This window comes from Tursiops truncatus, chromosome 8, assembly GCF_011762595.2.
Source record: "Tursiops truncatus isolate mTurTru1 chromosome 8, mTurTru1.mat.Y, whole genome shotgun sequence".
Classification (NCBI taxonomy): domain Eukaryota; kingdom Metazoa; phylum Chordata; class Mammalia; order Artiodactyla; family Delphinidae; genus Tursiops; species Tursiops truncatus.
In genome coordinates, this window is record NC_047041.1 from 15857441 (window position 1) to 15872381 (window position 14941).

General features: G+C 39.0%; 1 protein-coding gene across 2 annotated transcripts in view; it reads left to right on the forward strand.

Annotated features, from left to right (window-relative positions):
- The window catches only part of BUD13 (BUD13 homolog), a 310306-nt gene that overhangs the window by 17252 nt on the left and 278113 nt on the right, over positions 1 to 14941 (forward strand). Inside the window, exons 5-9 of one of the 2 annotated variants that reach the window (XM_019941853.3) lie at positions 1343 to 1647; positions 3554 to 3659; positions 4015 to 4153; positions 4446 to 4630; positions 4869 to 4950. In XM_019941853.3, coding sequence (XP_019797412.1) covers positions 1343 to 1647; positions 3554 to 3659; positions 4015 to 4153; positions 4446 to 4630; positions 4869 to 4950 — 817 coding nt within the window. The remainder of the gene's footprint in view (positions 1 to 1342; positions 1648 to 3553; positions 3660 to 4014; positions 4154 to 4445; positions 4631 to 4868; positions 4951 to 14941) is intronic. The other variant, XM_019941854.3, reaches the window with a different exon arrangement.

Sequence of the window (14941 nt, forward strand, 5' to 3'; positions counted from 1 at the left end):
ACATAATAAAGGCTGTATACGACAAGCCCACGGCAAACATCATTCTCAGTGGTGAAAAACTGAAAGCATTTCCTCTAAGATCAGGAACAAGACAAGGATGTCCACTCTCACCACTATTATTCAACATAGTTTTGGAAGTCCTAGCCATGGCAAGCAGAGAAGAAAAAGAAATAAAAGGAATACACATTGGAAAAGAAGAGGTAAAACTGTCACTGTTTGCAGATGACTTGATACTATACAGAGAAAATCCTAAACATGCCACCAGAAAACTACTAGAGCTAATCATTGAACTTGGTAAAGTTGCAGGATACAAAATTGATGCACAGAAATCTCTTGCATTCCTATACACTAGCAACGAAAGATCAGGAAGAGAAATTAAGGATACAATCCCATTCACCATTGCAACAAAAAGAATAAAATACCTAGGAATAAACCTACCGAAGTAGGTCAAAGACCTGTACTCAGAAAACTGTAAGACACTAATGAAAGAAATCAAAGGTGACACAAACAGATGGAGAGATATACCATGTTCTTGGATTGGTAGAATCAATATTGTGAAAATGACTGTACTACCCAAAGCAATCTACAGATTCAGTGCAATCCCTATCAAATTACCAGTGGCAGTTTTTATAGAACTAGAACAAAAAATCTTAAAATTTGTATGGAGACACAAAAGACCATGAATAGCCAAAGCAATCTTGAGAGAAAAAAACGGAGCTGGAGGAATCAGACTCCCTGACTTCAGACTATACTACAAAGCTACAGAAATCAAGACAATATGGTACTGGCACAAAAACAGAAATATAGATCAATGGAACAGGATAGAAAGCCCAGAGATAAACCCACGCACCCTGTGGTCAGCTAATCTATGACAAAGGAGGCGAGGATACACAATGGAGAAAAAGACAGTCTTCAATAAGTGGTGCTGGGAAAACTGGACAGCTACATGTAAAAGAAAGAAGTTAGAACACTCCCTAACACCATACACAAAAATAAACTCAAAACAGATTAATAACCTAAAAAATATATATATATATATATATATATATATATATATATATATATATATATATATATATATATATATATATGGCACAGATGAGTACGTTGAGATCTCAACATGCTAGTCAGTCACTAGGAACTTGGGAATAGAACCCCACATCCTGCCTATTGGTTTTAAAAGTTGTCTTTCACTTTGCTGTTCTCCCATGTCATTCGTAATTGTGTTTAGGTTAGTGATAGTTCCTCACAAGAGGACTAAATGAATATTGAACATTAGCCTGACAAATTCATTTTTTAGATTCTGCCAAGGGAATTAAAGACTTCACTGTTTAATTTCCAGGCTCCTCCCCCAGCCATAGGAAATATCATACAAGCTCTTCACCCAGGAGACATCAGAGTCACATGTTGGATGCTTCTTCCTACCCAAGTGACAGTAGGAAAGCCTCTGACTCAGATCTTTCTCCTCCACGGCATAAACAAAGTTCAGGGCCCCGGGATTCTGATTCAGATCTGTCACCTCCACGGAATAGACCTAGGCACTGGAACTCTGATTCTGACCTCTCTCCACCAAGGAGGAAACAGAGGGCCAAATCATCTGATTCTGACCTGTCTCCACCTCGAAGGAGTCAGCCTCTGGGAAAGAAGGTAAGAATTTTCAGGAGCCATATCTTCTCTTAGAGAGAGATAACGCCTGTCTTCTAGCTCTGTACAAGTCCCAGAGATCCAAGCCAAAGCAGCAAGAGGTAACTCTTAGTAGCATAGTAAATCTAGCTCACGGGACCTCTAGGGCTCTTTTCTTCTCTCTGAAGTCAGGACTGCCTAACCCAGCCCGGGTGAACTTGCAAATAGCAGATTCCCTAAATAGCTTCTGCCTTTATATCCTCTCAGTTCCATGAATCCCATTTTAATAGGTCCACAGAAACTTCCTATTTTCTTACGAATAAACTGAGAATGTAGTTTACAGAGTGGAGTTAGGAGCATGAACCTTGTGTCAAACAGGTTACATATTGGGATCGTACTTCTTATATGTACTATCTGTGAGATTTGAGCAAGATACATAATATCTCTAAGCCTCAGCTTCTTTATCTTTAAAATATGGATAATAGTAGTACGTACTTCATAAGGTTCTTGTGGGAATTAAATGAGTCAGTAAGTAAAGCTCTTAGCACAGTGCCTGGGACAAAGTAAGCATTTAGTATAAGCAGTCTGCTGTTATAAATTGGACTGTAGGTCTCCAGAGCTCAAAGAGAGGCACTTAAAATATAAAACGACTTCTGGAAATCATATCGCCTGGGAAGTAAGTGTTTTGTATTATTTTAAATCTGTGATGAAGCCTGAATTAGCAAAACAAATCTGCATGAACCCTGAGTAATTGTGTTGTAAAGAACACCAGTACTAGTAAAGAAGTGTTATTCCAGAGCTTCCCTGGTGGCACAGTGGTTAAGAATCCGCCTGCCAATGCAGGGGACACGGGTTCAGGCCCTGGTCCGGGAAGATCCCACATGCTGTGGAGCAACTAAGCCCGTGTGCCACAACTCCTGAGCCCACGTGCTGCAATTACTGAAGCCTGCGTGCCTAGAGCCCATGCTCCGCAACAAGAGAAGCCACTGCAATGAGAAGCCCGGGCACCGCAATGAAGAGTAGCCCCCACTCGCCGCAATTAGAGAAAGTCTGCACACAGCAACAAAGACCCAACGCAGCCAAAAATAAAAAATAAAAAAAATTTTAGAAATGGTGTTATTCCAGTGAGTTGGTTAAGAAAGAGAATGATAGAGCCTGTGGTGTGCACGTTTCCTCTAACACAGACGTTTCAGGTAAGTTTTTCTGTAGCCCATGTGGTCCTGGTGGGGTAGACCAGCCTGTCCCTAGCCCAGGAAGTAGGGTTCTTCTCTTTTGGGGAACAGAGTGAGGTCTGTGTTTCAGCTGGACTCCTTGACATTTTTATGTATCTGCTTAGTCCATGGGCAATTTACTATTAATCAAATTTAATTTAGCACATTGTTTAAGGATATCGGGATATAAGTATATACATTGATTGTGGGTTGGTTTGTTATCTTGATACAGAGTGGAGTTTAGTAAGAAGTTTAGATTTGGTTATATCTTGTCATTATCCTGAAATATAGCCACAATTTCAGGATCTTAGGTCTGCTTGACTTTGTGATTTAAATGAAATATTTTATCAGTGTTGATCTCTACCAGAGGGCTTAGAGCTTGATAGAGGTTTCTGATCAGGTGACCTGAGAGTCTTCATGTGTGCGGTTTATATGCTGTGAAGTCAGAAATACAGATGCTTAGCCTTCCCTTTAGCATATTGTTGGTTTGTGTTTCTGTTTACTCGTAAGCTTGATAGTACTGTTAAGTTTCCATGAAATTCAGTTTTATTTCTTGTCTATTTTGTGAATCCTGTGGTTGGTAATAAGAATATAAAGCTAGAGTTTTTGGTTTGGTTATTGCTGATTATCAGACAAAAATACACCTAACTGTGTATACCCATGGAGTCTATTGCTGCATTATCTTATTAATGTTGGATGCTCCCTTTTCCATTGCATAGGCTGCACACATGTATTCTGGGGCTAAAACTGGGTTGGTGTTAACTGACATACAGCGAGAGCTGCAGGAGCTCGAGAGACGGGACCAAGAGACCATGGCACTTGAAGGTAAAAATGTGAAAGTGCAGAGACCAGTTGAGGCTCTTGTAGCTTTTATTTTTTTTAATGTAGCTTATTATACTTGATATTTAAAAGTTGTAATTGCTGTCAAATTTCAGCTCTGGTTTTGTGCATTATTTTAACTTCTCATTGGGTCCAAGTGGTTCTTTTCCTTCTTGAAAAACATTAATTTTCAGGATCATTACCAATATGCACTTAGATGTTGGTAGGGACTACTAGTAGTCTGGCTGTGAAAGTTCTTATCTAGCATGAGAACCCCAAGTGGTTGATTTCAGCTGTTAGAATATTATTTCTGATTTTGATACCTGGTGTTTATCTTTAAAAGTATAATTTTCCTTTGCAGCTGAATTCCAGTATGCTGAAACCGTATTTCGAGATAAGTCTGGTCGTAAGAGGAATTTGAAACTGGAACGTTTAGAGCAGAGGAGAAAAGCGCAGAAGGACTCGGAGAGAGATGAGCTGTATGCTCAGTGGGGAAAAGGGTAAGAGAACCACTGAAAGGAAAAACAAGACTGCAGTGACCGGAGGAAGTCATTTCTCTATTCTTCTGCCTTCAAAGCTGTTTTTAGGAATGGGAAAATTCAGTGTCCTCAGTCTCCTTCCTAAGATACTGATATATTCCACACTTCCAGTTGGTATTCAACAATTTTACCTTTTTCAGTATTTGGCCTAGGCTGCTGGAAAGCGGAGGTTCTCCAAGTGTAGCGGTACATCTCAGTGTAAGAGTGGAAATGTTAAACAGGATAACAGACACTCCTGGTTCTTTTTGTCTAGGCTTGCACAGAGCCGGCAGCAGCAACAAAATGTGGAGGATGCAATGAAGGAAATGCAAAAGCCTCTGGCCCGCTATATTGATGATGAAGATCTAGATCGGATGCTGAGAGAAAAAGAAAGAGAGGGGGACCCCATGGCCAAGCTTATCAAGAAGAATAAGGCCAAGGAGGACAAGAATAAGAAAGGTGAGCCTTCTGGGAATCTTCAGAGAATGAGGTGACTTACGTGAAGAGAGAAAATCAGTAGGGTGATGATACATAGCTATGTGCAAAGAAGGCTTTCCCATACAGTTTCAGATTTCTTGTACTGGGGAATTTAGATTTAACTCAAGAGACTTCTGTACAAAAAAATTTTTTCCCACTGCCATCCAGCTCTGATTTGAATTACGTAGGTAACTAACTTTTCTCCCTCTCCTGTCATTAGTGAGACCTCGCTACAGTGGCCCAGCACCTCCTCCCAACAGGTTCAATATCTGGCCTGGATATCGCTGGGATGGAGTAGACAGGTAAACCTGAATATTTCCTACAGTTTTGTTTTCTCTTCCATCTAACCCGAACCTTCCCTGACTGTTCTCAAATCATTCTACACTCTGCCTCATAGTCTGCTCTAATCACAAGGTTAATAATATGCACTTTGGTTGCTTCTGTTTCTCAAATCTCATTTCCCATGCTTAGAATACTCCTTCCTTTTTTCCTTTTCAAAGCTCTGGGCAAATAACTCAGGTGGTCCAGCTAGGATACCCTTTGTTTTTGACACTGATCACTTCTAATGATATTTTCTAAGGTTTGGAGGGGATGAATGATAGGTGCTAGTCTGAAGCCTTTTATATGTTGTATCTTTAAAATGTAGCCCTTGAATCTTTTCTTCACTGCCTTAGGAGTGAGTTACTTGTAATGTTGCACTGCCCCTACCACCTTGTCTTTTCACCTACCCATATCTGTACCCACATGCACTAAATTCCTTTCTGCTATCATGGATGAACTATATATGCTCCTATCCAAAGTCAGTCCCTCTACTTCATGTTAGATCCCATCTCTTGCCTGCTAAAGGACATTGTTCTGTCATCTAGCACAGTGACTCTCAAAATTTGTCCTCTCAAGACTCCTTTACACTCTTAATAATTATTGAGGACTCTAAAAAGTTTTGCTTATGTGGGTTATAGCTGTTAATATTTACCATATTAGAAATTAAACTAAGAAGTTTAAAAAATATTTATTAATTCTTTAAAAAAAGCCATTACGTTAACATAGTTACCCTGTTTTTAAAGAGAAATAACTATATTTTTCAAACAAAAAAAAAGTGCGATTCGGGATAGCTTTGATTTACATTCTTGCAAATCTCATTAATGTCTGGGCTGATAGAAAACATCAGGACTTTTTTTTTGTATTTTATTTTTTAACTTTTAATTTTATATTGGTATATAGTTGATTAACAATGTTGTACTAGTTTCAGGTGTATAACAAAGTGATTCAGTTATAAATATACATGTATGTATTCTTTTTCCAATTCTTTTCCCAATTAGGTTGTTATAGAATATTGATCAGGGTTCCCTGTGCTATACAGTAGGCCCTTGTTGGTTATCCATTTTAAATACAGCAGTGTGTACAAGAAGACATCAGGATTTAGTCTGTTGCAGTATGTTTAGCTGAAATATAGGAAGAAAATTCAACCTTATACATAGGTAGTTAGAAAAGGAAGGTGTATTAGGTTTTTTTTTTTTTTTGTGGTACGCGGGCCTCTCACTGTTGTGGCCTCTCCCGTTGCGGAGCACAGGCTCCAGACGCGCAGGCTTAGTGGCCATGGTCACGGGCCCAGCTGCTCTGCGGCATGTGGGATCTTCCTGGACCGGGGCACAAACCCGTGTCCCCTGCATCAGCAGGCAGACTCTCAACCACTGCGCCACCAGGGAAGCCCTAGATTTTTTTTAATACTACACAAAAACTCAATAAGTGGTAGTTTCTTAAAGGTTATTTGTAATATGGAATCAGAAACCATATCAAAAAGCTTTTCATACTGTTAGATTAAAATCCGTTGGTCTTTTTCCTATTTTGGAAAAAGGTAAACCATATACTGGGTAGTGCAAGATATTTCCTATATCTTTTACTCATGCATGATTTTATAACATCATCTGCTGTTCATTGGTTTGCTGAGTTTTTCAGACCTTCCAAATGTTAACATATTTCATATACAATATCAGATAATGTTATATACATATTAATATTAACTTTGATCTCATCACAAAAGTCTTTAAATAACTAGAAGCTAAAGGAGTTCATGGTAGTGGGTACAAGTTTTTCAAAATTCTCATTTACGCTTGAAAGCTCCTATTTTATCATTGGCAACAAATATTACCAGCCACTTTCCTTGAAGTAAAGGTCACTTCGTACAATGGCTTTTTTTGCAGGATCCGTCAGATTTTGAACCTAGAGGATCATGTCCTCTGTGAATATAAACAGTGTTACTTCTTCCTTTCTAATCCAGATGCCTTTTGTTTCTTTTTCTTGCCTTATTGCACTAGGTACAACTTCCAGTGCAAATGTTGAGTAGAAGCAGTAAGAGCAGACATATTTTACCTTGTTGCTAACCTTAGGAGGAAAACATTCAGCCTTTTCACCATGAAATATCTTGTAAACTATAGAATTTTTTTTGTAGATTTCCTTTATTGAGTTGAGAAATTTCTATTCCTAGTTTGCCAAGGAATGTCTTTTTTCAGGAATGTATGTTGGATTTTATTCAAAATATTTTCTGATTTTCCTTTTGGTTCATTCTTTGAGCCATGATTTACTTATGAGTGTATTTTATTTTTTTTTATTTTTTTTTATTTTTTTTTATTTTATTTATTTCTTCTTGGCTGTGGTGGGTCTTCGTTTCTTTTCGCGGGCTTTCTCTAGTTGTGGCGAGCGGGGGCCACTCTTCATCGCGGTGCGCGGGCCTCTCACTATCGCGGCCTCTCTTGTTGTGGAGCACAAGCTCCAGACGCGCAGGCTCAGTAGTTGTGGCTCACGGGCCCAGTTGCTCCGCGGCATGTGGGATCTTCCCAGACCAGGGCTCGAACCCGTATCCTCTGCATCGGCAGGCAGATTCTCAACCACTGCGCCACCAGGGAAGCCCCATGAGTGTATTTTAGAATTCCAAACATTTAGACTTTTCTAGATATCTCATTGTTATTGATTTCCAATTTAATTCCATTGAGGTCAGAGAATACACTATGTAATATTTTGATCTTTTGAAATTTATTAAGCCTGTCTTATGGCCCAGTATATGGTTTACCTTGGTGAATAGCCCATTTGCACTTGAAGATAATGTGTATTTTGCAGTTGCTTGGGGTAGTGTTTTGAAAAAATTTTTTTGTATTCTTTTTTTAAGTAATTTGGAATAATTTTAGATTTATAGAAAATTTGCAGAGATAGTATAAAGAATTCTTGTAAACTCCTTATCCAGTTTTGTTACCATTCGTTATATTATCATGGTACATTAATCAAATCTAAGAAACCAACATTAGTATGTTATTATTAATGCACCAGATTTTATTTAGTTTTCACCAGTTTTCTATTAATGTTCTTTTTCTGTTCAGGGATGCAATTCAGGATACCACATTGTACTTAGTTGTCATGTCTCCTCAGTCTCTTCTGATCTGTGTCAGTTTCTCAGTCTTTCTTTGTTCTTTGTAACCTTAACACTTTTGGGGGGGGGTATGGTCAGGTATTTTTGTTGACTGTTCCTCAAATTGAGTTTATTTGATGTTTTTCTCATGATTAGCCTGAGGGTATGGGTTTTTGGAAAGACTTCCACAGTGGTGGAGTGTCCTTCTCATCACATCATTTTAGGGGTTACATGATATCCACATGACATCACTAGTAATGTTAACCTGGATCACTGGGTTAAGGTAGTGAGTGTTTGCCAGGTTTCTCTGCTTTAAAATTGCTGTTTTTCTTCTTTCATACTCTCTTCTCTGGAAGTGAGTCAACTGAGTTCAGCTTGCACTCAAAAGGAGACCTACAGAAGGATATCTACATATATTATTTAGACTTTTTCTGTAAGGAAGATCTGTTTCATCTCACCATTTATTTGCTCAGTCATTTGTTTATATCAGTATGGACTCATGTATATTTTATACTTTGTATAGTAATCTAATAGTATGTTATTTATTTTGTTGCTTAAATTGTTTTGTTCTTTGGCCATTGGGAGTTCTCTCAGGAGTCCCTTTTATATGCCTATCCTTTTATTTTTTGAGCATTCTTTGACTTTCTGTTACTATAAGGTGCTTCAGGCTCATATTGTGTTTTCTCTGCCCCAGTGCCTAAAATAGCCATTTCTTTAAGAAATCCTGGCTGCTTTTAATGGAGAAAGATATTTAGAAACCAAGATCCAACTGCTAGAGTGCTTGTTGTTACTGAGGTGTCATTGTTTCTAGACCCTCTCAGCAGACAGAGCTAGTTAATGCGTGTATAGTAGTCTGTGTATACACACATATCTATAATTGTTTCTGCGTCTATCCACCTGCAAGTGTGTTGTATATACACATATATTTACATATATATATAAATAAGAGTTCATGTTGATGTAACTGACTCTAACCAAGTATTACCTTTCCTTTTTGCTTACCTCCCCAACATTGAGAAACCTGGCACCCACCATCCACCATCCATTTTGCTCATCCCAGGACACATGTAAAACAGTTTCAAAATTGAGAAATTCAGAAATGAGAAGCTAATTTACCATCTAGAGTGTAGCATTTATGTGCAGTTCATTTTGTTCCTACCCTTATAATTTCTAATCAAAATACTATTTTCCAACATAAAGAGTCAGCCCCCGTACCCCCCCCAAACATCCTGGGTAATTTTTTTCTTTTATAGTTTACTTATATTAGTGTTTACTCATTATGGTGTATATTTCTATGGGATTTAACAAATGAGTAGAGTCATTCATTCACCACCCTAGTACTGTATGGAATAGTTCCATCATTCTAAAATTTCCTGTGTAAGTCTCCTTTTAGTCATTTATGCCTCCTCCACCAACCCCTTATAATTACTGCTGTTGTTTTCTGTCCCTATAGTTTTGTCTTTTCCAGAGTGTTACATGAATGGAATCATACAATGTGTAACCTTTTGAGTCTGACCTTTTGCACTTAGCAAAATGCATTTTAAGATTCATCCATGTACTTGCATGAATCAGTACTGTATTCCTTGTTTATCACTGAGTAGTATTGCATTGGATGGGTATACCACAGTCTGTTTATTCCCCAGTTGAAGGATATCTTGGTTGCTCCCAGTTTTTAGCAGTTGTGAATAAAGCTGCAGTAAACATTTGTGTATGGGTTTTTATGTGGATATAGTTTTCAGTTTACTTGGGTAAATATCCAATGATTGCTATATTGTATTGTTGAGATTATGTTTAATTTTATAGGAAACGGCCAGTTGTCTTCCAAAGAGGCTGTATCATTTTACATTACCACAGAGAGTGAGGATTTCTGTTGCTCCATATCCTTGCCAGCATTTGGTATTGTCAGTGTTTTGGCTTTTAGGTGTGTGAATTTAGTAGTGAATTTTAATTGCTCTGTTTTCTTTTTAGTTATACCTTTCTGCAATTTTTTTTTCAGTGTTATAAGGATCACAGTACGTATCTTTAATTTATCACAGCCTACTGAGAGTTATAATTGTACTATTTCACATAAAATATAAGAACCTTGCAACACTACAGTTCTACTTAACCTCTGTTTTTAGTGCTATTGTTTTCATACATATTACATAAAAAATGGTATAGATCCCACAATACAGTGTTAAAATTTTTACTTTGCAGTTACATATTTTTTTAAGAAACTAAGAAAACAAAAGAAAAAAATACATAGTTGTTAGTACTTACTCACATAGTTACAATTTCTGGTATTCTTCCTTCTTTCCTAAAGAAATTAGGAAGTTTTAATATTCCTTCAGTGCAGGTCTGTTGGCAAAAAATTCAGTTTTTGTTGATACGAAAATGTCTTTATTTCACCTTTGTTTCTTAACAGCTTTCATTTTGAGATAATGTTAGGCTCACAAGAACTTGAAAAAATAGTACAGTGTATTAGTGTACCATTCACCCAACTTCCCCCAATGATAATATCTTTTATAACCATAGTACATTATCAAAGCCAGGAATTGGTATTGGCACAGTTCTATTAATTAAATTAGAGAATTTTTTCTCACCTTCGTTTTTGAAGGGGTGTTTCACTGGCATAGTGTTGAGGGAGGTTATCAAGGGGATGTGACCACTGGTTGACCTGTGAGCTGGACCCAGGCAACTGGAGGCCCTTACCTCTCCCCTGTCCTTGGAATGTACATCCTGCCTACTCTTCCCATACTGGCAGCCATTTCAAGGACATAGCCTTGAGAGAGTAGGGTGTTGTTGAGACCATCTGGACCGAACCCTTATATATAAGGCCTCTATATAAACTTTTAAGGTTCTGGCAGGCAGGTGTGGAGAACCACTTGTCCTGCGCCCAAGACAAACCTTGTATGTAAGTTCCCTTGCTTATTAAACCTGCCACCTGCCAATCTGGAGTGATCTGCCTCTTTCTTTAGTCTCTCTTTCTTTGGTCTCTCGTTGTCCTCCGTGTATGGGGGCCAATTTCAGATTTTACCCAGGGAACTCCTGAGGTTTCAAACCAACACAGAGAACTCAGGATTGACAGTACCAGACTTCTATGATAGCTCTGTCAGCCCTTTAAAGACTTTTCATCACTTTTTGGCCTCCATTGTTTCCAATTAGAAGTCAACCCTCAGATTTCATTTGTTTCATTGTCTCACCCCCTAACCCCAACATATACACATTATAATATATTCTCTGGCAGCTTTCAAGATTTCCTTCTGGTCTTTGGTTTCCAGCAGTTTGACTATGATGTACCTAGGTGTGGTTTTCTTTGTATTTATCCTTTTTTGAGTTTGTTGAGCTTTTTGGATTTATGAGTTCATGTTTTTCACATTTAGGAGGTATTTGGCTGTTTTTTGTTCAATTCCTTTTTTTTAGACCACTTTTCCTTCTCCAATTACACTATTTCCACTACTTGATATTATCCCACAGATCTCTGAAGTCCTGTTCATTTTTCTATCATTATTTTTCTCTCTGTTCTTAAGGTGGGATAATTTCTTTTGATCTGATTTCAAGTTCATTGACTCTTCTGCCATCTCTGGCCTATTAGGCTCATACACTGAATTTTTTGTTTCAGCTAGTTTAAATATATTTATTAGTTATTTTTAGCTGCGTTGGGTCTTCTTTGCTGCACGTGGGCTTTCTCTAGTTGTGGCGAGCAGGGTCTACTCTTTATTGCAGTGCATGGGCTTCTCATTGCAGTGGTTTCTCTTGTAGCAGAACACGGGCTCTAGGCACGTGGGCTTCAGTAGTTGTGGCACGTGGGCTCAGTAGTTGTGGCTCACGGGTTCTAGAGTGCAAGCTCAGTAGTTATGGCACATGGGCTTGGTTGCTCTGTGGCATGTGGGATCCTCCCGGACCAGGGCTCGAACCCGTGTCCCCTGCATTGGTGGGCACCACTGTGCCATCAGTGAAGTCCCTCAGCTAGTTTATTATATTTTTCAACTCTAGAATTTCCATTTGACATATTTCTCTGCTGAGATTTCCTACCTATTCATTCATTATGCGTCATTTTTTTTCCCTTGAGAATATTTATAATTGGTGCTTTGAATTCCTGTCTGCTCATTGCAACATTTGGGTTATCTCAAGATTGGTTTCTTTTCATAGTTTTTTCTTGAGTTTCATCACATTTTACTGTTTCTTTACATGTCTGGTCACTTAAAAATGTTATACTGGACATTATGAATGGTACATTGCAGAGACTTTGAATTCTTTTATATTCCTTTGAAGTGTGTTGATTTTTTTAATAAGATGGTGTAACCATCTTATTTTTAATTTTGTTTATTAATTTATTTTAATTATTTATTTAATTTATTTTGGGCTGCGTTGGGTCTTCGTTGCCTTTGCATGGGCTTTCTCTAGTTGCAGTGAGCGGGGCTACTCTTCATTGTGGTGCGCGGGCTTCTCATTGTGGTGGCTTCTCTCGTTGTGGAGCACGGGCTCTAGGCGCGCGGGCTTCAGTAGTGGCACACGGGCTCAGTACTTGTGGCTTGTGGGCTCTAGAGCGCAGGCTCAGTAGTTGTGGCACATGGGCTCAGTTGCTCCACGGCATGTGGGATCTTCCCGGACCAGGGCTCGAAACCTGTGTCCCCTGCATCGGCAGGTGGATTCTTAACCACTGCGCCACCAGGGAAGTCCTTGAAGTGTGTTGATTTTTATTCCAGCAGACAGTTAACTTGACTGTATTTTAAGTCCAAACTCTAACTTCTTTGCAGTGGGCAGCAGCTAAAATTTCTGCTCAGTTCTTTCAGTTTCTAGCTGCTGGTTTTTCATGGGGCCCAAGGGGGTTTCCCCTGCACAAGCACAGTTTAGCAGTTAGCCAAAGATTTGGGTGCAGTTTGTATGTAGATTTTGGAGTTCATCCCTTTTGAAGCTCCCTCCCTTTCAGTATTTCTTCCCTGATTTTCCAGCTGCTCTGCTCACTCTGCACTGACACCTTAAGCCAGTAAGCCTGTGGCTTTCTGCCTCCATGAGCTGTGCAGTTTGGGAAGTGCCCTCTGGCAAAAAGCCTCACAAATCTCTTCTGACACCCAGACTCCCACCCAAGTTTTGTCTGCTTTTGGTCACTCTCTCATGCCTTCAAATACTTTCAGATACTTGTATCTTTATATTTTGTCCAGATTTTATAATTGTTTTCTGAGTGTAGGTTAGTTTGCACGAGTTCTCTGCCATGACTGGAATCTACCACTCTGCTTTATATGGGCCTAAGGCATTATCTTCTGTCCTTTAAGCTGCCATCTAAATCCAGAGCTCTAGTTCCTGATATTGGCAGGTATCCTCAGGGTGGCTGTGGTTTCAGGCTCCTTTCCTGCTTTCGTTTGCAGCACACTGTATATCGGCTTTTTGGTAACAGGAGGGTTTTTTAGAATACTAATTTGCTGTATAGCCAGAAGTAGATCTTTTTATAGCCACAACCATAAAGATACCCCTGCTACACTGAGTTCATTCTTTTTTTCTTTTTTCTATTTTTTTTTTCAAAATTCTGGACCCAAAACAGAACTCTCCCTGACCTGGTTTTTAACTGGTATAATTTGTCTCCATCTCTCCCAGTAGTTTTCCTACACTTCTCATTCTTCTTTTCTCCTAGATTTTTCCTTTTAGTTCCCTTTCTCATCCTTGCTTTCTTTCTGATTATTTATTCTTTCATTGCCTTTTCTGCTTTTGTCTGTTTTTGGCAAGTGAATATTTCTAAAACAGATCTATAGTATGTTACAGTTAGAAAAACCCATAAGGTCAATTAAACTAACTTACATTATTTAAAAGAGAAACGGAGGCCCCGATAAATTTAACATCTTTCAGCTCACCTGATAAAGCTGGAATTAGACCTTGGGCACCTGATTCTTTGGTCTAAATCTCTTTCCACTGTGTGTTCTCTTGCAGTTTGTTTCTTTGATTCTGTTTAGGGTTTGGTTTGTTATTCATAGGACCTTTTGTCTGTTTGATCATATTAGTGTTGATTCTCTTAAGTACTTATTCCCCAAGACAAGAAGCAGTGGTTTCCTTGTGCTCTAGAACACCATGCATGTTTCTAAGGTTGGAGATGGTGCCATTCATAATAAGCTTCCCTTCTTCCTCACCCTTTCACTACTCACCCAACTGATCCCTTAGGGAAGACCTTAGGAAAGAGGGAAGCCTGTCATCCCAATCAGTTCAGTAGCACTTAGCATATGTATTATAATTTTAAGCAGCTATGTACTAGGTGCCAGGGTCTCACAATTAGTGAGAGACGGTCCTTGAGCACAGCAACTCACTTTCTATCTAGAGGAGAAGACAGACAAGTAAATAATTTCAGTGCTACTTGCTAAGTATTACTATAGAGGATTTTCAAGGTGCCTTGGGAGCACAAAGGAAGAGTAGTTAGATTCAGCCTTGGGAGACTGGTCAGGGAATGCATGCTTCCTAGAGGAGGTGATACATGAGCTAAGTCTTAAGGGATGTCATTAACCAAGATAAGAAGGAAAGGGAGGATATTTAAGGAAGAGCATCCTGTATTGCAAGGTCATAAGGATATGGAACATCCTAGTGTTTGGTGGGGTGGGGGCCTGTTATAAGCAGTTTGATGTTGGATAGCAGTAAGTGTGAAATGGAGTTGTGTGAGATGGGCTGGAAAGGTAAGCAGGGGCCTGGTCACTGAAGGACTTGGAAACATTTCTGAGGAGCTTGGTGTTCACCTTAGAGGCAGAGGGGAGCCACTGGTGGATTAACAGTAGCTCTACATTCTAGATAGGTGATGCATTGTAGCAGTCATACGAAGCATTTGCAAGGCACACATTTGGAAGTAGAGAGACAAGATACAAGGTTGTTGCAGTAGATTAGGCTAAAGATGATGGAGGTCTGAACCATGACAGTGGTAGTACGAATGGAGAGAG